At 40.1% G+C, this 21430-nt stretch overlaps 1 protein-coding gene across 5 annotated transcripts in view; it reads left to right on the plus strand.

Moving 5' to 3' along the window:
* KCNIP1 (potassium voltage-gated channel interacting protein 1) overlaps positions 1 to 21430 on the plus strand; it is a 598407-nt gene that overhangs the window by 489957 nt on the left and 87020 nt on the right. The window contains exon 1 of one of the 5 annotated variants that reach the window (XM_001370339.5): positions 3729 to 4678. The exons of the other annotated variants lie outside the window; for them this stretch is intronic. Coding sequence (XP_001370376.1) covers positions 4579 to 4678 — 100 coding nt within the window. The 5' untranslated portion in view covers positions 3729 to 4578. Of the gene's footprint in view, positions 1 to 3728; positions 4679 to 21430 lie in introns of those variants that run through there. 5 annotated transcript variants of the gene reach the window in all.

Here is a 21430-nt window from a genome sequence, read left to right on the forward strand (position 1 = left end):
TTATGGTTATATCAGTTAGTTTGGGGGAGGAAAATCAAATCCCTTTCCCCACTCCAACCCTATAGATGCATTTACATCAGATGCACACACATATTACAGATATACAAAGACAAAAACAACATCTCTAAGGTGACCTTTTGTACCTTCTATTAGAGGGATACACCATGTAAACAAGTAAGTGTATACAATGGTAGTTTCAAGAGAGATAATATTAATTATTGCTGGGATTTTTGTATGCATTTATGTATAGGGGTCAAAAGGAAGAAGACAAGGACAAGGCTCATGTAGGAAGTGGCACATTAGCTATGATTTGAAGGAAGTTAAGAATTTCGTGAGGTAGAGATGAAGAGGAAGATCATTCTAGACATGTAGTGACAGCTGTAGAAGGGTACTGAGATTGTAATATCCTGAGAATGGCAACAAGGTCAGTTTACTGGGACAGAGAATGCATAAAGAGGAATAACAGCAAATAAAAATGAAAATATGTGTGAGATCAAGGCTTTGATGTGCTTTAAATGTCAGACTAAAAGATTTATATTTTATCCTAAAGAGAAGTATTTGCTGAAGATTTTTGAGTAAGGGAGTGTCATGGTACTAGCCATATTTTAGAAATATCAATTTGGTATCCATGCCATAGATTGGAAAGGGAGAAACTAGAGGTAGGGAGTCCAATTAAGAGGCCATTGCAGTGGTCTAGGTCAAAGATGAGAAGGCTCAAACTAGGTAGGTGGAGAAAAAGAAAGTGGATGTGAGAGGTTCTGTGGAAGGACAATCGATAACTTGGCAACTGACTGAATATGAGGAGTGAAGTAGATAGAAGACTCCAAGAATGACGCTGACTTCATGAAAACTGAGTAACTAGAGGAATAATGGTGCTCCCAAAAGAAATAGTTCCAAGACTTTGGGGCCATAAGAAGAAAATATAGTTGGATTTACCATTTCTGAAGTATGGCCAACTTGGACCTGTTCCTACAATCAAGGTCACTGGAAAGAACTCACCAATAGGAAAAGGGGACTGGTATGATGGAGGGATGTTCTAGAATAAGAAGGCAGTTGAATCATGGTAACAGTCACACAGAGAGGTGGTAGATTCTGTGTGGAATAAGGTAAATGTTTTCAGACATGGACCATGTGCTTGGTTTGTTTTACTTAGCTATTTCATTGTTACAAAAGTGGTTTTTGCATACAAAGAAAACATGTGGTTTTTCACTTATTTATATGGATATAGGATTTGGGGTTTGGGTTTTTAAAAGATTATTACAAAAAAGAATAATATGGAAATAGGTATCAAGTAATAACATGTATAACCCAGGGTAATCAGCTCCAGGAAGGGGAAAGGAAAGAAGGGAGGGAAAGAACATGAGTCATGGAATCATGGAAAAATATTTTAAAATAAATTTTAAAAAATTTAAAGGTGATTTTTGTGGTGGTGGTGGTGGTAGTGGTAGATGGTTGTGGAGAAATAATACAAAGGCAAAAAATAGATGTAAATAAAGTTAGTGCCATGAGACTGGGAAAATATAGGTTTGAATCCTGGCTTAGTCACTGACTAATAGTGTAATTTTGGTCAAATCACTTCAGCTCTGGGAGTCAGTTTTTTTCACTGATAAAATAAGGAATTATAAATAAGGCTTTTTCCAGTCCTAACATTCTGTTATTCCAAAGATTCCTTTCAGAAATGACATGTTTGAGCTCTGTGATTCTGACATAGTGACATTTGTAGAGAGATTATGGGGCTCCCACTAATACCTCCCTATCACCTAATTAATTCCTGCAATGTCTTCTGCCTATGCCTCTTCTGAGTGAAGTTTCAACTCCTTAAAGGCAAGTGGCAGCTCAATGAACACAGGAAGCTTGCAACACTATGACTAGCTGAAGGAGACATTGGTTTGGATTTTATTTCCTCCACTTTATAGGAAGCTAAAAAACTCTACCCTCTAATTTCAGCAACTTCTAGCCCGTATGAAAAGGGATATGGGCACACTAGACCAGTCTAATTACCCCAGAGACCTCTGACTAAGGTCAACAGTAAATTAGGACAGGATCTGGAAGTCCTTCACCATCCTACTTGCCCAATTCTGGAAACTCCCCAGTCTTTTCCAAATCCTATCTGTGCTTTGGGGTTTACCTCAATTCCCACCTCCTCAGATGACTGCCCCAGCCCAAAGCTCTCCCCTTAGCAGAGGTCTGCTCCCTGTCAGAAGACTTGGAAAGGATCTTTGAAATCATTTAGTTCAACCCCACTCATTTTACAGATGAGAAAATGGAAAACTAGAAAAAAGTGATTTGCCTTACAGGTGATAAGGGGAGAGTTTGTATTTGAACCTATAGCATCTGATGCTAAATCCAGGACTCTATCCACTTGCACCACATTATCATTGCTATTTATTATCATTATTATTATTGTAATATCTGTCACTTTGCATTTGTGTCGGTAGTTATCGTCTCCCAAAGGTTAGTCTAGGTTTCCCAGCAAGATTGGCTGTAGAGGAACAGAAGAGGTGTTTATACCTTATGCCTCTTTTTTTCTTAGCATAGGGGCTTGCAAACAGTGAGATCTCAGCAAATATCTATTGACTGATAAAGAAAAGGGAAAGTTAAAACAACCCTTGCCCTGTTGTGGAGCTCTCCTTGACTCCAGCTACTACAAATATTCCCATTTTTCTCTCCAGATTCCGTAGGCAGGGGCCTGTAGTTTTAACCTCCCTAATCTAAAATAAATGGTTCCTAACACTGCCCTCATAATAAATTGCCTTTGCACTTAACCCACATTAGCAGCTGGAAACAATGATTAGGTTTGGGAGGGCAGCAGAATGGGCACATTCTGCCCTGAGGACTTGTATTTTCTAAGTTGTTTTGAAAAAGGACATGAGCAGGAAGACAGAGGCTAATGAGAACTCTCATAGCTTTCCCAGAATGCTTATACTAATAGCCATTATTAATAAAGTGATGAATTAACTAACTGAGGTGTTCTTTAATGAGAGGATCTATTAAAAGAATAAATAGGTTTAGAGGAAATGGGTCTAGCCAAAAGACCCTGAACCTCTGTTTTCAAGGTGTGAATTCCTCACCTGCTAGAGAAGGTAAGGTCAGGTCAGGTCATATCAAGTTTGACAGAATTAGGGAAATCCTGTCTAGGGAAGAGAAGACTGATGGCAGGATATAATCACTGGCTTCAAATGCAAAGAATTTATCGTGTGGAAAAGGGAAAATACACTGAATTGTTCACTGCCTACTTCTGCCACTTATTGTCTGAATGGCCTTGAGCATGGGTCGCTTCACTTTTCTGGGTCTGTGTTGTTCATCAGTAAAATGAGGAATTCTTCAATCTTTTCCAAGTTTAAATCTATGATCCGTTGATGAGACTTGTTCTGCTTGGCTCAAGGAGAACTTGGAATAATAGTTTAAAGTAAAAAAGAGGTAGGATTCTGAAGGAAAAGCTTTCAAAAATTAAAATTGTTTATCTATGTGCCTGTCTATCTCAGTATCATAGAATCATGGAATTGAATCACCTTTCTAACTGGAATCTACTTTAGAGATCATCAAGACTTAATCTCATTTTATAGAAGAGGGAACTGAAACCCCAAGAGAGGAAATGACTTGCCCAAAGTAACAATCTAGTCATTGGTCACACTTGAAGAGACTCACTCCATAGCCATTCTCTTATGTATAACACTGAAGAGTTCACTTAAGTCACCCCCCCCCCAGGTATGTTCTAGTAAGGGTTCAAAGATAGGATCCATGGGAAAGTGGAGGCAGTCTTAAGCACAGTGCCTGGCACAGAGTTAACATTCATCAGAGGACCCTAATTCCAATCAACTTGTTTGGGCCTTGGGCAGTCCTGTCCCTTCCCTTCCCTTCCCTTCCCTTCCCTGGGCCTCAGTTATCCATCTGTAAAGGGAAGAATAACAGAGTTGTATTATATGAACTCCATAGTCTCTTCCAATTCTAAAGCCTTTAAACCCTACACACACACACACACACACACACACATACACACACACCTCTCTTACCTGCCTGTACCCCCATTCCATCAAGGATCTGATGGTCTGCATACCTCCAGGACTCCTGTCACTGAAGGTCCTCCGAGACCAGGGGCCTCTAATTATCCCTGTAGCTGCAAAAAGCACCCACCGAGTGGCTATTCCGGGTCTACCCGTTGTCTAGCCTGATTGCTAGCACTCCATGGATCTGAATTCGCACTGGAGAGGCGTCCCGGGTGGGTCCTGTTGCCTTAGAGACAGAAGAGGCAAAGCTTTCTCCGAAGCTAAGAGGATTGTAGCCTGGATATACCTTGCGACAGAGATCCCCGGGCTAAGGGCTAGCAGCTCCGGGAATGTCTCTAGTAGTGGAAGGTAGTGAGGTGCCCGGCTCCTTGCCAGCTGTCAGCTCTCGGGATGTCGGGGACAGTGGGGGGTAGGGAAGGAATGTTAAGGCGTGCCATGCTTGGGACCGGGTCGGCTTTGTCTCGGACGGACCGACATCTCATTCCCCAGTCCTGTAAGGGAGGAGTGAGGGGGAAGGGGGAAGGAGAGGGGCAAAGAGAAATGCGTCCTTGTAAATGAGGGAGCTACCAGCATGAACTTGGAAGGACTGGAGATGATTGTGGTGTTGTTCATCATCGTGGCCTTCGTGAAAGCTCTGGAGCAGTTGGGGCTCCTGGAAGTCGGCAATGGAGGTAGGAAAGCCTCAGGTACTCTTTGATCCTGAGGAGCCCCTACACTAACCCTGGAGACTGGGGGTCTCCTGTTCCGGGCGTGCCCAGTGCTTTCTCCGAGCGCCGGGATCTTGGGCAGCCTCTTGGGTTGGCAGGCTCTAGGCTCCGGACCCGGGGCTCTGCTCGGGACTACTCGACTTCTTTAGGGTGCGAGAGGAGTGGGCGCTGGCACCTTGAGCTCTGATCCGCTCACTTCCTGGGACGGAGCTGAGGGACCAACAAAGGCTCCCTCACTGCCTGGCATCTGAAGTCTTAAGGAAGCAGATCCAGCTAGAGACACTTTGCTTTCTAAGGAAATTTGTTTCTTCCCCTGCCCGGCTCCCCTTATGTCTCCTGGTTTTCAAAGGAGTCTTATCTCCAAGTAGTGGTGGAAAACTTTTGACCTCCCGCTTTATCAGGGAGCAGCTTGCAGTGGAAAGAAAGGTGGCTTTGTAACTTAGGAAAATCAAGCTTTGAATCCTGGCCATGCCACCCCCTACCTGTGTGCCCTCGGGCAAGTGAATTTGTCCTAACTTCTAACTCATTTTTCCCCCTTCTCTTCAAAATGGAGGGGTAGGGTGAACTACAGTCATTCGTAAGACCTCCTCTAGCTCCCGATCCGGGGTCCTAGGACTGTACTGGGGATACTGCTGAGGAAACTTTGCCTTGGCTTGGCTCAGCCTCAGCCTCACCCTCCTTCCCCTGCAATGTAAAGATCTTTAGTAGAAATGCACTTCTTTCTCCTGAGCTGTTACAGTTTGCCCTGTTACAACTGAACCTTTTTTACTTATTGTAGGTAACAACAACTGGGGGAGGGAGAGGAGAAGGGAGGAGAATGATACCTTAAAGACTGAGGAGCTTTAGAAAGAGGGTCTTAAAGCCTTCCACCTTAGGACACAAAGCCATTCTCCAGAATTTGCTACTGAGGCCTTGGTTTTTCTTGGGAGCTCCTCACAGTTCCCCCTCTCCCCCCTCCCCCCCCCAATTACTCATTCTTGGCTCCCTGCTTTACTGAGAGGGTAGGAGGAGGGAACTTTTTATCAGTGTTTCTAAAAGCAGGTTTCCCTTTTTTTTTTGTGGGGGGAGAGAGGAAAGTCTCAAACTTGGGTTTCTCCATCAGGAGTCCCAAAGAATTTCTTCCTACCCTAGCCTTTAAACTCAATGCCACAACTACCATGAAGCCCTCTCTGGTCTCTGCTTAAGTGTAGGAACTGGGAACCCTCCCCCAACAGTTTTGCATCTCTCTTCTGTAAAATTGTATATAAGGAATATCTATATTAATGTCATTCTCTTTGTAGAGTATAAACTCCATGAAGGCAGGGATGCCAGCTTATCTCATCTGCATTTTCTCAGCTTGAGTGTTTAATATAGTGTGTGATTAATAACTGTTTTGTAAATGTTTAATATTTTAACTTGTGTTTGCTTTAGGAGCTTGAGAGGACTATAAATGCAAGTGGAAATGAGGCTGTTCAGAAACTGTTTAATTTGAACTTCTAAGCTTCTTTTGAAAGGAGATACTGAGGGAATGGAGCATAATATTAGAAATGGTGGTAGGCTAGGAACCCAAAGATATGATTTAAGCAAGATGGATGATTTGGGCATGTCACTCCCTGGAACCTCAGTTTCCTCATCTGGCAAATGGGGAGGATAAACACTGCCCTACTTAATTGATAGCAGTGGTATAAATCCCAGGTATTGGATATTGTAGGGCCATGAATGGTATCTGATGTCAGAGTGGTTGCCATTTTCCATGGTATTTGATGGAGGTGGGGGAAAAATCCTATGCAGTCTTAAACTAGAAGCCTGGTGTCCAGAACATGAGAGAACAGGTCTGCTGCACTGTATCCTAGTCAAATGGAATCTCTAGTATTACATTCAATTCTGACTACATTTAAAACAACTTTTAATGGATAAATTTTGCCTTTATATCACCTTCATTCCTACTTAAATTGCCCTCTTTATAACTTTACATAACTTTATATATAACTTTATAACTAAGAATTAAAAAAAGATAGAAAAGATAATTTTAGTAAACCTATCCATCAGGGTACATGGGTTCAAATCCTACCCCTGCCACATACTAGCTATGTGATCTTAGGTAAGTGACTGAACTCAGTTTCTTCATTTAAGGCAACTATGTGTCCCAGTGGATAGAATTGTAGATATGGAGTGAAGATCTGAATCAGGAAGAACTGAGTTCAAATACAGCCTCAGCACTAACTAGCTATGTGTGACCATGGCAAGTCATTCAATCTGTTTTCCTCAGTTTCTTCATTTGGAAAATAGGGATAAAAATAGTACCTACCTCCCAGGCTTGTCATGAGGACCAATATCTTAAATCATTTAGCAGAGTGTCTCAAACGTAGTAGGTTCTATAGAAATCTTGGTTACTATAATTGACTACTACTGTTATTATAATTATACCTTCAGAAAAAATCAGAGCACAATAAAAGTAAGCTCTTGAGTTCAGAAACCATTTTGTGTGTGGCAGTCCCCAGCACTTAGCACTCACTGTGTGTGCCCAGCACTCAGCTGGTGCTTAATATGTATTGGAGAAATTAAATTGAAATATTCCTTAGATCATCAGAAATCTGATTTCTCCCTTGCTACTCAAAAAACAAAATAACTTGCCCCTCCAATGGGAAAGAAGAGAAGGTAAAGAAATGCTCGTGTTGGTGGGAGAGAAACAGCAAGGAATCCAAGACAGGTCATTCCTTTGTCTCAGACATATCTCTGGGTTAGGTTACCTGTCTACATTGCTGACGTTCCAGGTATAGTTGTATCCTGAACACAAACATGGTGAGTTAGGAGATAAAAAGAAAAGAACTCCAGTACAAGTCCTGGCTTGCAGAATAGATTTTCATCCACTCTTTGCAGAATAGGACCTTAAACAGGCAGTCCTCTTTGTTTTGTACTGACCAGCATTTGGCAGGTTCCAGATCAAATAACAGATTTTTGATTGTTTATACTTTGTGCACAGGCCTGTGCAGGGCATTGTGGGAGAAGAATAAGCAGCCCCTGAATTTTGAGAGCACATAGTATACTCTTGGAGAGAACATAGGATCATGCATTTAAAGCTGGAAGGGACATTGGAGGGTATCTAGGCTGGCCCCGAATGAAGAACCTGATAATCAGGGAGATTAAGCAATTTATCTGAAGTCACACAAATCATTAAGCCACTGAAGCTGACTTGAACCCAGGTCCTCTGCTGTTTGGTTCCTATGATTGTTTTCCCCCTCAGTTTCCCCATTTTCTTTTGCATTCTTAGTTAAAGGCTCTCTGGGTGGGGGAGGTGAATTTATTTGCAAATGAACTTGATAGAAGTAGAGGAGGAAAGTTTTGAAATAAGGGACTTGGATCTGACTCTTTCCCACTACTCTACAGCTACCAAGAAAACATCAAGGGAGTTGCCCACCACCAAAAGTGTTTGAGGAAAGAGTTGCTGGATAGGGGGAGGAACTGGATTAAATGATCTCTTGAGACCCTCACAACTGTAAGAGTCAATTAGAAGATAATCAACTAGTGAACAACTCAAGACAATTTGTGCCAAAATGATGGATTTTATAGTTCAGAAGAAGAGGGCTAGAAGAATTCAAAGGAGGAAGAAATTATTGAAACCTGGAAAAGTCAGAAAACTGGTCTTAACTGGATCTAGGCTCTGAAGAATGTGATGATTGGGGTAGGGGGTGAGGTGGCACAGTGAATATAGCACCAGGCCCAGAGTCAGGAGGATCTTTTTTAAATTTGACCTCAGATACTTCCTAGCTGTGTGACCTTGGGCAAGTCACTTAACTCTGTTTGCTGTCTAGATCCCTGGTCCTGTTGTTAAATGGTTTTCTTCTTTCATCTTATAGATACTCTGTCCTTTAAGTGCCCGAAGAGTACAAATTCCCCATCTTCTGGTTCCTGACAACTATAAGCCAGACTTATGTAGGCCCCAGCATTATAAATATGAGTGGATTGAAAAATCAATGAATGATCAGTTGGTATCAATTGCTTCAGGGATAAGAATAGACTAGCCACATAGGCACCTAAAGAAGGAGAGGTTTTTCTTCATATTCAGCAGTGAATTAGGAAAGCCAGGGGACCACTGTGCTTGTTATCAGTTCCAGGATAACAGGCACTCCTTAGCTCATGGCCTAATGTTTGACAAGAAAATAATTATGAAGAAGGCAGTAATTGTTCTTAGACTCTTTAGGCTTGGTGTATAGGCATTCAGGCATTCCAGACTGACTCTATGAACTATACTTTCCCAGGAAGGCAGTAGCTCTTCCAAAATAAAATGAAAAATATTGTCTAAGAAAATATTAAATTATTACCAGATGTTGAAACGTTATCTTCAACTACTTTATCAAATAGGAAGGAAAATTTTCTTGTGGGTTCTGACTGGATTTTGCCAGGAATAGACAAAGATGGCTATAAAGTAATTGTTGGGGAACCATGAGCACTTGGGGGCATAGGACTAATGAAAAACTCTGGAGTTAAGGAAGTACCATAGAAAGAGAGATGGCGAGTGACTCCAAGCTAAATTGTCCAGTTTTAGAATTTTGCCATGGGACTAGCTGTCCCTGCATAGATATATGGGGACAAGAGACACTTAGCTGAGGGAGGAATATTAGGGGAACATCATCCCATATCTTTCACATAACCTTTGCTGGGGAAAATTTTATCTTAGTTCCTGGAGAGATCAATACAAATTCCTTATTAGTAGAGGCAGGATTGATAAAGCAGCTAGGTGGTATAGTGGATGGACTTCTGGGCCTGGAGTCTAGAAGACCTGAATTCAAATCTATCCTCAGACTAGCTGTTTGACTCCAGGCAACTCACTTAATCTCTGCCTTGATTTCCTCAACTATAAAATGGGAAAAATAATAACACCAACTCACAGAGAAGTTGTAAAGGTCAAATGTGATAATAATTGTAAAGTGTTTAGTCCATGGTAGACACTTCATAAATATTTTTCTCCTTTCCTTCTCCCACTTTGGAAAATGAACCCATGTCCTTGGCCGCACTGGGCAAAAACTGTCCTTAAATGAGATAATCAACTGTAAATGCTATTGACATTGGGGCAACGGGTTGAAAGAATCTGATATGTAATGGTTTTTCTGAGTTAATCTTCGATGACCCTTTTTCCCAAAGAAGAATCACAAAAGCAACCCAGTATTTTACAAAACTAGGACATCAATTATGGAATCCAAAATCCTGGATCAAGTTGTAGCAGGAAAGCCCCAGATCTCAATGAGGTGATTCATTATGGCCTTGCAAAGATAGCCCTTATACCCTCAACATGCTTTCTTTCTGAGCTAGATTTGCAGTAAACTATATTATACCTTCACCCTGTAAAGCTTTGTCTTTTCAGATCAGAAGTACAGAAATAATCATAATAACTAACATTTATATGGCATTTACTATATGTCAGGCACTGGGTAAGTGCTTTACAATTATTATCTCATCTCATGAAGGCTCAGGTCTTCCTGACTCCAGGGTTAGAGCTCTATCCACTGTACCACAACAGTCAGGCTGGTGGCATGGCATGTGCCAGACACTGTTCTAGGCATTGAGAATACAAATGCAAAAGTGAGATAGTTCTTGCCTTCAAGGAATTTACATTCCACTAGCTCAAAAACGAATCTGTTCTCCCTTTTAGAGAAACAACTCAAATCATGTCCCACTGATAAAGGTTCAGTAGCCTCCTTTTTCTATGTAATGATCATAAAAATCACACAATTCAGTTATAAGGGATCTCATCCAATAAATATCTAAATAAGAACGTCCTCTACAATTTGCCCAACAAATGGCCATCTAGTCTTTTCTTGAGGACTTCCATTTGTTGTGGTTGTTGTTCTGATTCTTCATGACCCCTGAACCACACACTGTCCATGAGGTCTTCTTGGCAAACATACTGCAGTGGTTTATCATTTCCTTCTCCAGTGGATTAAGGCAGAGGTTAAGTGATTTGCATAGAGCCACCCAGCTATTAAGTGTCTTTGATTAGATCTGAACTCAGGTTTTCCTGACTCTAGGCACAGCACTATCCATTGAGCCATTTAGCTGCCATGACCTGGCAAAAGTAGCCCATTACACAGTTGATAAGTGTTAAGAAACATTCCTTATATGAAACCTCACTTTTTCTCTTTCCAACTCATTGCTTTTCATTTTACTCCCTAGGGCAACGTTAATCCTTCATCTACATGAAAGGCCTTTAAATAACTGGACAGCTCCATAGTTTTCATTCTTCCAGGATAAGCATCCCTAGCTACTTCAGTCAATCCTCACATGGCATCATCTCAAAGCCCTTTACCATCTTGCTTGTCCTGGTCTGGCTGCTACCCACTTTCCTAAACATGGGCTTCCAGAACTAAACACAATAGAAATGGTTTGAGGAGATCAGTGAGGTGAGATTCCCATTCCCTGATATTGGACACTATACTATTACTTCAGCTTCAGATGATCATTAACATTGTTAGGAGCCAGGTCACATTGTTGACTGAACTCACTCACTGGCTATGATCAGGGCCATCTTTGGGTAAAACTGCAAAGTAGGTAAATGTTCTCCTCTGTCCTACCTCCTTCATTTCCCTCTCCTACACTCCAAGGCCCCCAGTGAACGAACTTATGTCGGTCCAAAGCTTCCCTCAACTCCCTATAATGATAGAACCAGTGCTTTCCTCCAAGATTACTCATCTCCCCCTTTCCCCAATCAGTAGTATTTTTCTATATGCCCTCTAAGTACAGTTGAGGAGGATCAATTGGCATTTCACTCTAAGGCCTGAGTGGATAACAGTCAGAGGGAACATTTTAAAAGGGGAGCTTGTTAACCCAATCTAAACTCTGATTGACAGAATTTAGGCAGCTTGTGGAAGGATTTGGAGGATCCTTTTTAATCTTACCATATAGTTCTCTGCCATAGAAGAATCTCACCTCCCTTTAGTATTATCTAGGATACTTCTTTAAGCTTTAATTCCTTCATTTGTAAAATGAGAATAAAAAAACCCTCTATATTTATATTATTTTTACAGAGTGCTTGCCTTACAACAGTTCTATCATGTGTAGTGTATTTATCATTATTCTCATTTCACGGATAAGGAAACTGAGGCTCAAAGAGAAGACTTGAACACAGGTCCAGGATTCTCTGCTGCCTCCTACCTCAAAAGGTTGCTATGAGAATCAAGTGCCTCATGCCATAGGTCTTTCTTGGTCTTGCTAAGGTGTTAGCCCAGTCCCACCCCTCCCCTATGAACAAAATGACATAAAATTTACTTTGTATATATCTCATATTTATTTATCTGTGCATGTTATATTCCTCCTCTAGAATATAAGCTCCATGAGAGAAAGAATGATTCCATTCCTTGTAATTGTATCCTGTTGCCTAGCACAGTGCCTAGCCTGTGAGAGGTAAAAAATGCTTATCAAATTGCATAATAGATGTAAAAGTGTTTTGTAAGCCATGTGATGCTCTCTATGTTCACAAGTGATATGTGTATAATTACAGTTTACAGACAGGCTGGCCCTGGGAACCAGGTTCAGTGTTTTAATGTGACACAAGTGACTGGTGACCAGATTAGACACATCAATGTGGCAGCTCCTCAGTGAATGGACAACAATGGAGCACCGCATACAATAAACACATTTTCCATCTTTCCATCTATGATCTTGCTGGATGTTGCCAGCAGTAGATTAGAATAATGTAATCCACAATCTTCTTTCTTCTTCTTTGGGTTTTTTTTCCTTTTTATTATTATTATTTTGTTCCTTCCTGGACATTACTTATTCTTTACTTTTAAATATTTGCTTCTCTAGAAATAAATGAACACTGGAGACAGATTTATAAAGCTCGTTTCTAGAGAGAAGCATGGATTAATTATTCAACATCTGTTTCCTTTGTATCTATTTATTGTTCTATATGCATTTATATGGCACCTATCACTGCAGATCTTGTTCCATGCTGGAGATATATTTTTCAGAGGCTGCCTACTTGTATAAGATGCATCCATAGTATTGCGATACTATTTTATCTCTGACTGTAATGGCACATGCCATCATGAGGTAATTGTATTCATGTTTTTAAATGTGAAAAATAATCAAATATAACTTGAAAGAGATTGTACTGTAATTCAAGGGGATATTAAACCTCCAGAAAGTTAGTCTGCAAATAAATAGGCGTTTATGGCTGGCAGTGTAAGTAATGGGAGAGCTGGCTCACCACTGAAAGAGGGGTAGGGAAAAGGAAAGCACAGAGGGAGTCAGACAAAGGAAGCCAGGCTCAGCCTCATCTTGCCACCTTCTTGTCTACATATATTTTCAAGGAGGGATTATTCTAAAGGAACCAGTGCAAATTTACAAGGGTCCATTGCTAGCATCCATATTCCTTCTCACCCTGGTGTCACTGGAAGAAGCTCAGAAGGGATAATGTTTTTCTTCAGGTCAAGAAGTCACTGTCTGGAATATGCTTCTCAAAAAAAAAATCCAGACATGCCAAGGTGAGTATCATCAAAATCATGCCTTAAACATTCTTGCCAGGCTCGTGTGTCTTTTATTCAGGCAGCTTTGGTTTTTTTTTTCCTTTTTTTTAACCCTTACCTTACATCTTAGAATCAATATTAAGCATTGATTCCAAAACAAAAGAGTGGTAAGGGCTAGGCAGGTTAAGTGACTTGCCCAGGTTCACAGAGTCAGGGAGTAGTTGAGGCCATATTTTAACCCAGGACCTCCCATTTCCTGGCCTGACTCTCCATCCACTGTGCCACCTACCTCCCTACCAGGTTTGATTCTAATGAGAAAATTAGTGCATTGGACTAAGAACCACCAAAGGTTGGAAGTGAGATGCACCCTGAGATTCCTCCAAGTGTGGTTGCTACTGTCATCTTTCTCACCATCCTTCTCTTTATATCATAATGAGGCAGTACCATAGGGTGGCAAGAGAGAAGGCCTCTGAACTAGGAAGACCTGAGTTCAGGTTCAACTTTTCCCTGACCCAGCTGGCTGTATGACCTTGGACAACTCATTTAATCTTTTCAGTGCTTCAGACCAGTCTTTAAAACTGTACATTCAGGTACAGTACTTCATCTACAGCTAAAATACCAGCATGCTGGTTGCTGACCTGTACTGATAGAGTTTCTTTTTTGAGAGTTCTCTAAAATCAAAGGAACAGTTTTGCTACTATCACCATTACTACTACTACCACCACTACTACTACTACCACTATTACTATTACTGAGGTAAACAGGACTAATTGACTTGTTCAAGGTGACACAATGAGTATCTGAGGCCTGTTTTGAACTAGGGTCTTCCTGAGTCCAGGCCTGGCACATTTTCTACTTAGCTGTTTCTACTACTACCACTAACATTAATAATAACAACAACATACCTTTATATAGACTTTTAAGGTTTTTGTAAAGTGCTATCTTCATAACAATCCTGTGAGATAGGTACCAATGCCATCCCCATTTTTTCAGATGAGAAAATGAATTTCAGGAAGTAAATATAATTTGTTTGAAATTACCCAACTAGTCACTGGCAAAGCTGGGACTTGGATCCACATCTAATTTCAGATCTAATACTCTTTCCATTACATTGGACTATTAACCTAGAAAAGAAAATACTCAGGAAAAGGTCTCATTCACTTTCTTATACTATATGAAAAAGGAGGGCAGCTAAATAACACAGTGGAAAGAGAACCAGGCCTGAAGTAAGGAGAACCTGGGTTCAAATTTGACTTCAGATACTTCCTAGCTGTTTGATGATGCTTGAGCACATCACTTAATCCTGAGTGCCTAGCCCTTGCTGTTTTGAGAGAACAGGAGAGGAGAGGAGAGGAGAGGAGAGAAGAGAAGAGGAGAGGAGAGGAGAGGAGAGGAGAGGAGAGGAGAGGAGAGGAGAGGAGAGGAGAGGAGAGGAGAGGAGAGGAGAAGAAAAAGAAGAAAAAGAAGAAAAAGAAGAAAAAGAAGAAAAAGAAGAAAAAGAAGAAAAAGAAGAAAAAGGCAAGCGATCATATGAGAGAATATAGATCTATTCCATTTAACTCCAGAAACCAGGAAGGCAGGTTTTGGACTCAATATCAAGAAGGACTTCATAAAGGCACAAAGTATTTTTGTAGAATAGACAACTTCACATGGTTTTGAGCTGCCTGTCATTAGAGATCAGGAATTTAAATGATGAGTAAAGGGCATAATTGTTGTTCAAGTAAGATGAGCAGGTATTCTCTTTGAGCAGAAGAAATCAAAGCACAGGGGATCAGCCTTCCTATTCACAGGCTGGTTATTTAAAAGGGGGCAAGGAGAAATTGGATTTTACTAGAGCTTTATCAATAAACTTGAGTCATTAAGGTAGAGATGAGAATAACTCTCCTCCCTCCACACACTAAAGATTTTCTGGGCCACTTCCTGGCTAAATATGGTTGAGACTATAGACAGAATGCTTATTTCCTGCTTTTCCAGAAGCCTTTAGTACTGGTGATTTTCTTTGGTGTTTTACAGTTTTCTTTAAAGTTGTTTTTGGTGTTTTTTTTGCTTGTTTTGCTTTGTTTTTAAAATCTATTTCATTTTTTGTTTTTTAATCTTGAACCCAGTTAAACTTCCCCTATCAAAGTGTTTTAGGTCTAGAAATTTTTTCTCTTTGAGTCTTCCTTTCTGCCTGTCTTATCTTGGAGATCTACTGGTCTTGGTGAAGTATGGACTTTATCTAAAACTCTCTATGTGTTTGACCCTACAACCAAGATATTCTAGTGCCTCAGGGTTTAAGTCTTGGTCTGGGAATCACTATTGTTACTCTGAGTTTTAGTTTTGAGTGGTAAAATGGATAATTGTAAATGCATTATTCCAAATAATATTTTATGTATGTCACTTCTTTCTAAAAGTTATAAACTCCCCAAGAGACTGTGTCTTATCTAAACCTTTGGGTGAACACACTACCGATTCCAGGAAAGCCCTTTATAAATGCCTCCTGCCTCCATAAAATCTGGAATTTCTTCAGTGTAGATGGCACCTGGTGAGAAAAAAAACCCTTTGGCCAATGCAGATGGAGATACTGAAAAGTTATGGGCCATCAAGTGTCACAATGGACAGAAAGCATGGTTAGGAAGTCCTGGAGTCAGGACGACCCAAATTCAAATGTGGCCTCAGACACTCAATAGCTGTGCAACCCTGTAAAAATCATTCCATCCTGTTTGCCTCAGTTTCCTCATTTGTAAAATGATCTGAAGAAGGAAATAGCAAATCACTCTAGTATCTTTGCCAAGAAAACCTCAAATGGGATCTCAAAGAGATGGGAACTGAAATGACTCGACGACAGCAACAAAAAGGTTAAATGACTTGTTCAGGGGGATATGATTTATATGTGTAAGAGGCAGAATTTGAACTCATCTTCCTGACTCAGAGGCTGGCTCTCTATCAATGATACAATGTTATAAATCTTATAAATGTTAAGTAATAATAAATCAATAAGTGTGAGTATTATTTAAATCTAATTAATGGCCTTGTTAACTGTTCTTCTCTGACTGGATATTAGCTATATTAAGGCATGATACATACATACATACATACTAAAGTCTAATCATGACTATAATTGAGGTTGGTTAGTTAATATTGACATAAACCATAATCACTGATAATTGCCAGGCTCTTAGGAGGACATAAGTTCTATATTTAGATGGCTGGTGTTGATGTCAGCCAGCTATTTGGTCCTTATTAATATTAACTGTTAATATTTAGAATATATTTTTCCCTTATGTCTTTGTTTTTAAACACTTATCTTCGAAGTATTGATTCTAAGACAGAAGAGTGCAAACACAATTAAGTGACTTGCCTAGAGTCAAACAGCTAGGAAGAATCTGAGGCCATATTTGAACCCAGGTCCTCCTGACCACAGGCCTAGCTCTCTTTACACTGAGCCACCTAGCAGCCCCGTGTCTTTGAAGATGTTGGCCAACTAATCTAGTTTTGGACTCTACTCATGGCTTATATTGAGAAATCAGTATATGGAATATACTTATTTGGAATTTGTAATAGTTCAGATATGAACTGGGACAAAGTTTGCCTCTTTACTATCAATAAAATAAGGAGCTATTTAGCAAACTTAAGGGGTTATTAATACTTAGAGCTATGTCTTGAACATAATAGGTCCATAAGAAATAATTGTTGCATGAATGACATTTAAATATTGACATTTAAATATTTTCTCCATAATAAGCACAATCTACTTATAAAAGTAAAGATAATAAAATGATTAATATTTGTATAGAATTTAAACTACAATTTGAATTTGTCAACACTGATAAATACTCCTGTTTACTAACATTTACTAATAGAATAAAAAATTATATTTACTAACATTTATACAACATATATATTTGTGTTTTCCTCATAGCATCCCAGTGAGGTAGGTGATAGAAGCCTTACTCAAATATTCAAATGCATGTGGGTCCTTATCAATGGGACTGTGTCTTCCAGCAATTCAGATTGCCGCCAACTTCTGTACAGTGCTTAACCACACCCTCCCATTAAGTTCACCACAAGCTGTCTACCCCATGAATTGGAAGCCTTCCTTAGTGTCTGTTGATATCTAAAGGATACCAACTGAACACCCAGGCTGTCCAAAAAGTTATGAATTACTATTGCCCTGTAGTTGACCACTAGGCAGTGCTGTGGGCAGAGTGCTGAGCCTACAGTCAGATAAGACTCATCTTCCTGAGTTCAAATCCAGCCTCAGATACTCACTAGCTGTGTGACCATAGGCAAGTTACTTACGCCTGTTTATCTCCAGTTTCCTCATCTGTAAAATGATCTGGAGAAGGAAATGGCAAATCACTCCGGTATCTTTGCCAAAAAAGCCTCCAAAGGGGTCACAAAGAATAGGACACTATTGAACAGTATCAATAACAAAAATTACCATGTAGGCAGATCATTTTTTTTCCAGTGATACATTTTTATTTGATACATTTATTCTATTTGCTTACATGTGATACAATTTTTAATAATTGCTTTTTGACATTTTGTAATCCTTATTCTTTCCCTCCTTCCTCTTCCCCACCCCCTCCACCTTCCCCAAGAAGAGAGATAATATGATATATGTTATTCACATGCTACATTGATACCTTTCTTTGATAACATCTTTTGACCCATTTCTCCTTCATAATCCCTTAGTTAGAGTCAACAGATCAACCCAATAAGCATTTTTTTAATGTTTATTAAGAGCTAGGGAGTAAGCTAAATCTGAAGATACAAATACAGAAAGATAGTCCCTGACCTCAAGTTGTTTACATTCTAATGGAGAGAGGCTATATAGAACAGATACCCCGCACAAGGAATGGCTTTGTAAAGAAAACCTGCCTGGGAGAGTTGGAAGAGCATCTCCAACTTGTTAGATTTAAAATGATTGAAGGCCTTAAACTGTAACAGTTAAAAGAGTGATGATGTAAACTGTAGTGAGTTAAAATGGTGGAAGATATAAATTGTGATAGCTATAAGAGTGAGTAAATTTGACCGCAGAAAATATTTTTAAATCAAATATAAGGTGGTCGCCAGGGAAATATTCCCAATTATTCAAATACCCAAGTCAACTGGGTTTTATAGAGATTTTAATTAATACAAGTGTGGAATTAAAGAAAAGAGAGAAAGAGAGAAAAAGGAAATAAGTATGAAGGGCCTTAAGCCAACATGGCCTAGACCTGAGTCTTAAGAGAGAGAGAGATCAGTCAGTCAGTCTTTTAACACTCACCACAAGGTCTGTCTAAGCAAGGATTCTAGTGACACCAGGCCAGCTCCATCTCAGCTGACTTCACCAGACAGAGTTCCAGCCAGAGTCCTCCTTAAAGAGCCTTCCAGCCAGAGACTGTTCCAAAGGGCCTCTCTTCAGAGCCTCCAGAGGGACAGAGTCCCCTCAGAGGAGCTCCAGTGAGACCTCCTTAAGATTGTCCTCCAAGAGCTTCCCTTCTCCAGAGCCTCTCTCAAGAGATTCTTCCCAAGCGATCCTCATCAGAAATCCTCCAAAAGGATTTTTTTCTCAAGAGATTCTGCTTTTTCTTATATAGGGGTTTTTCTCCTATGTCACCTCCCCTAAGTCCTTACATCTACCAATCACTGTAGACTTTTTCCAAAGGACTGCCCATCTGAATTCCTGCTAAGTCGACTAATCTCCTCAGTAAGTCTGAACCAGTGAAAACACAGCTGAGTCAACTAATCTCATTAAGAGAAAACTTGCCCGACCCTTTTAGGTACCTAGCATCTCATTGTATCAATTCTAAAAAACAGGCATGGCTCAAAGAACTCCTTGCCTTATTATAAGCATGGATCCAAGTACTTTCATTGTTTAGCAAGGAGTTTTCTCCCCTAAATCAGTCTTAAGTACAGGTGGAGTAGAGGTCCTCCCATTTCTGATCCTGGCAAGTCCTCACATCAAAACAGGGAATGTTTCCCAGTAGGGAATTTTTTCCAATGGAGGATTCCTCAATGTGGAAATTTTTAACATTCACAAGTCTGAGAAATTTCAAGATTTACAATGTGGAATGAAGACCTGGCTAGCCTGGGTACCCTCCTTAAAATGAAGGTTATGGGCCAAAGCAGCCTATCAGTCAGAGGGGCTGTTTTGTAGGGTCAAAGGATAGTTCCAGTGTGAGAAGTAGTTCTTGGGTGAAGGGAGTTTCCAGGGAGAATAGACTCTATAGAACAGTAGAGGAGTCAGGAGTGCAGCCTAAAGAGAAATGGAGCCAAAGTTTATAATGTGTTTCAGCGTGCTTACTCTTTACTTTGTGCTTCTCCATCCCTCTTTGAGTGATTCTCCATTTCCTTTCTTTGGTGCCTCTAGGACTTACAGCTCCAGGACTTACAGGGAGCTTTATCAACCCTATTTTGCAAATGAGGAAATGGGGTCATATTTGCAAATGAGGGGTGAAGTGACTGACTGGCCTGTGGTCACACGATTAATTTTCAAGCAGTTTAGAGCACACATTTAACAACAGTTAATATCCAAATTATAACTTTATTCATAACAGCAGATGCCAGAGAACCTCTGGCAATGGTTTGTCAGCCAAGTTGGGGCTACTATCTGTACCATAAAACCAAATGTTCCCCAGTTCAGACAGCTCTTCTTCCTGCTTAGCCTGATACAATGAGGCTTGACTGTTTATGAGGAATTGTCTGCTAGCGTGATGTGGATCTCAATGCAGTTTCATTATTCTTTTGATTTACACAGCACACTGAGAATGGGGTTTTAGCTTGGGGAGCATTTGTTCTCCCAACTATATCAAAGCATAATTACTGTGTTCCAAGTGTGGAAAAATATTGTATTTTAGGAGCGAGCCCTTTCCAGACTAATCAGTCATTTTGTTCACTGAATGATGGTGATGCCACAGGGTAGGAAATTAGAAACAAAGTGAGGTGAAGAGGAAGTCTTAGAGCTGGCTGGCGATGCAGCAAATAACATGTACTCATTTGATGGTACCTATGTGGGATGTCCAGGCAGAAAATGGAAACCGGAACTTCTCAGTTCACACTTGTATCAGATTGGGCAAAAGCCAACTGACACAGTTCAGTCAAGGTGAATAGAGCATGACACACACCTATTACTCCCCACAATCCCAGAGAAGGACCCCAGATTCCTAACTCTAGAGAGGCAACAGTTTTATGAAGAAAGAGGATAGAGAAGGGAGAAGATTCTCCAGTTCTGCCAAAGCATAGGATGAGATTTCCAAAACCCTTCATGGCCTGGCTAAGACTGAAACCCTGGCTTGGATTGTGATAGAACCTTCTATAAAATGTACATGAACAGTACCTACAGTCCTATTTGCCACAAAGATTTGCTCTTTCAAATCAATAAGTATTTGTTTAGTGAGTCTACAATATTCCTGTACTGTGTGATAGACAAAGAAATATAAGGCATAGACTGTGGCCTCAGAGAGCTCAGATTCTGGTTGGAGTGATAGGATATAGTATAATATAAGGGTTAATGAGCAATAAAAAATAGGAGAGAATAATGATGTAAGAAATATAATAGGGCAGCATATGCTCTGTACCCAATGAATGGAATAGACAGTAAGTAGTGTCCAAGCAGAACAACCTTTTTGCATTGCATTTAGGATCAGGATTATTAGAATCTATGTTTTAGTATTTAAACCATGCAAAGACAAAAAGGGGGTCAGACAGATATGGTCATATCATGCAGTCAGAGAGAGATCATTGAGCTACAGAGATGACCTAGTAGCTTGATTGATTCTCATGAGTCACCTACAGTCACAAATGTTAAACACTAGGTCAGCAAAACCTGAATAAGATTAAAATATAATTGGGACATATTTAACAAAAAATAAAACAAAATAATGCAACATAGATAATGCTAATTTGTGGTTTTCTAAGACTTTGGGTAACTTTCAGGGATTCATTTCTATTTGAGTTTGATGGCCCTGCTCTAGTTGGCTGCTTTGGGCTTATGTCTACATATGAAATATACAAAATAGTAGAGCATTGTTTATCTCAAGATGAAAGACCCCATTATAGTACAAACAAGGTAAGTTAAAATACATAAACTCAGAGATCTTCAAAGGTGGGATTTTAACAGATGCTAAAGTCTCTAAACAAACAGTTTTAGTATCTTCTCATTAAGCCCTCAAACAAAGAGCATTCGGTTCATGTTTATTACCAATTTCCCTGCTTCTCAACAGGCCTATACCCAATGAAGCTTGATTTATGCTGTTAGGGTCCGTAGTTTAAAATGTAACTATAGTCTGAGGCCTTATTTTCTTTG

Source organism: Monodelphis domestica, chromosome 1, assembly GCF_027887165.1.
Source record: "Monodelphis domestica isolate mMonDom1 chromosome 1, mMonDom1.pri, whole genome shotgun sequence".
Taxonomy (NCBI): Eukaryota; Metazoa; Chordata; class Mammalia; order Didelphimorphia; family Didelphidae; genus Monodelphis; species Monodelphis domestica.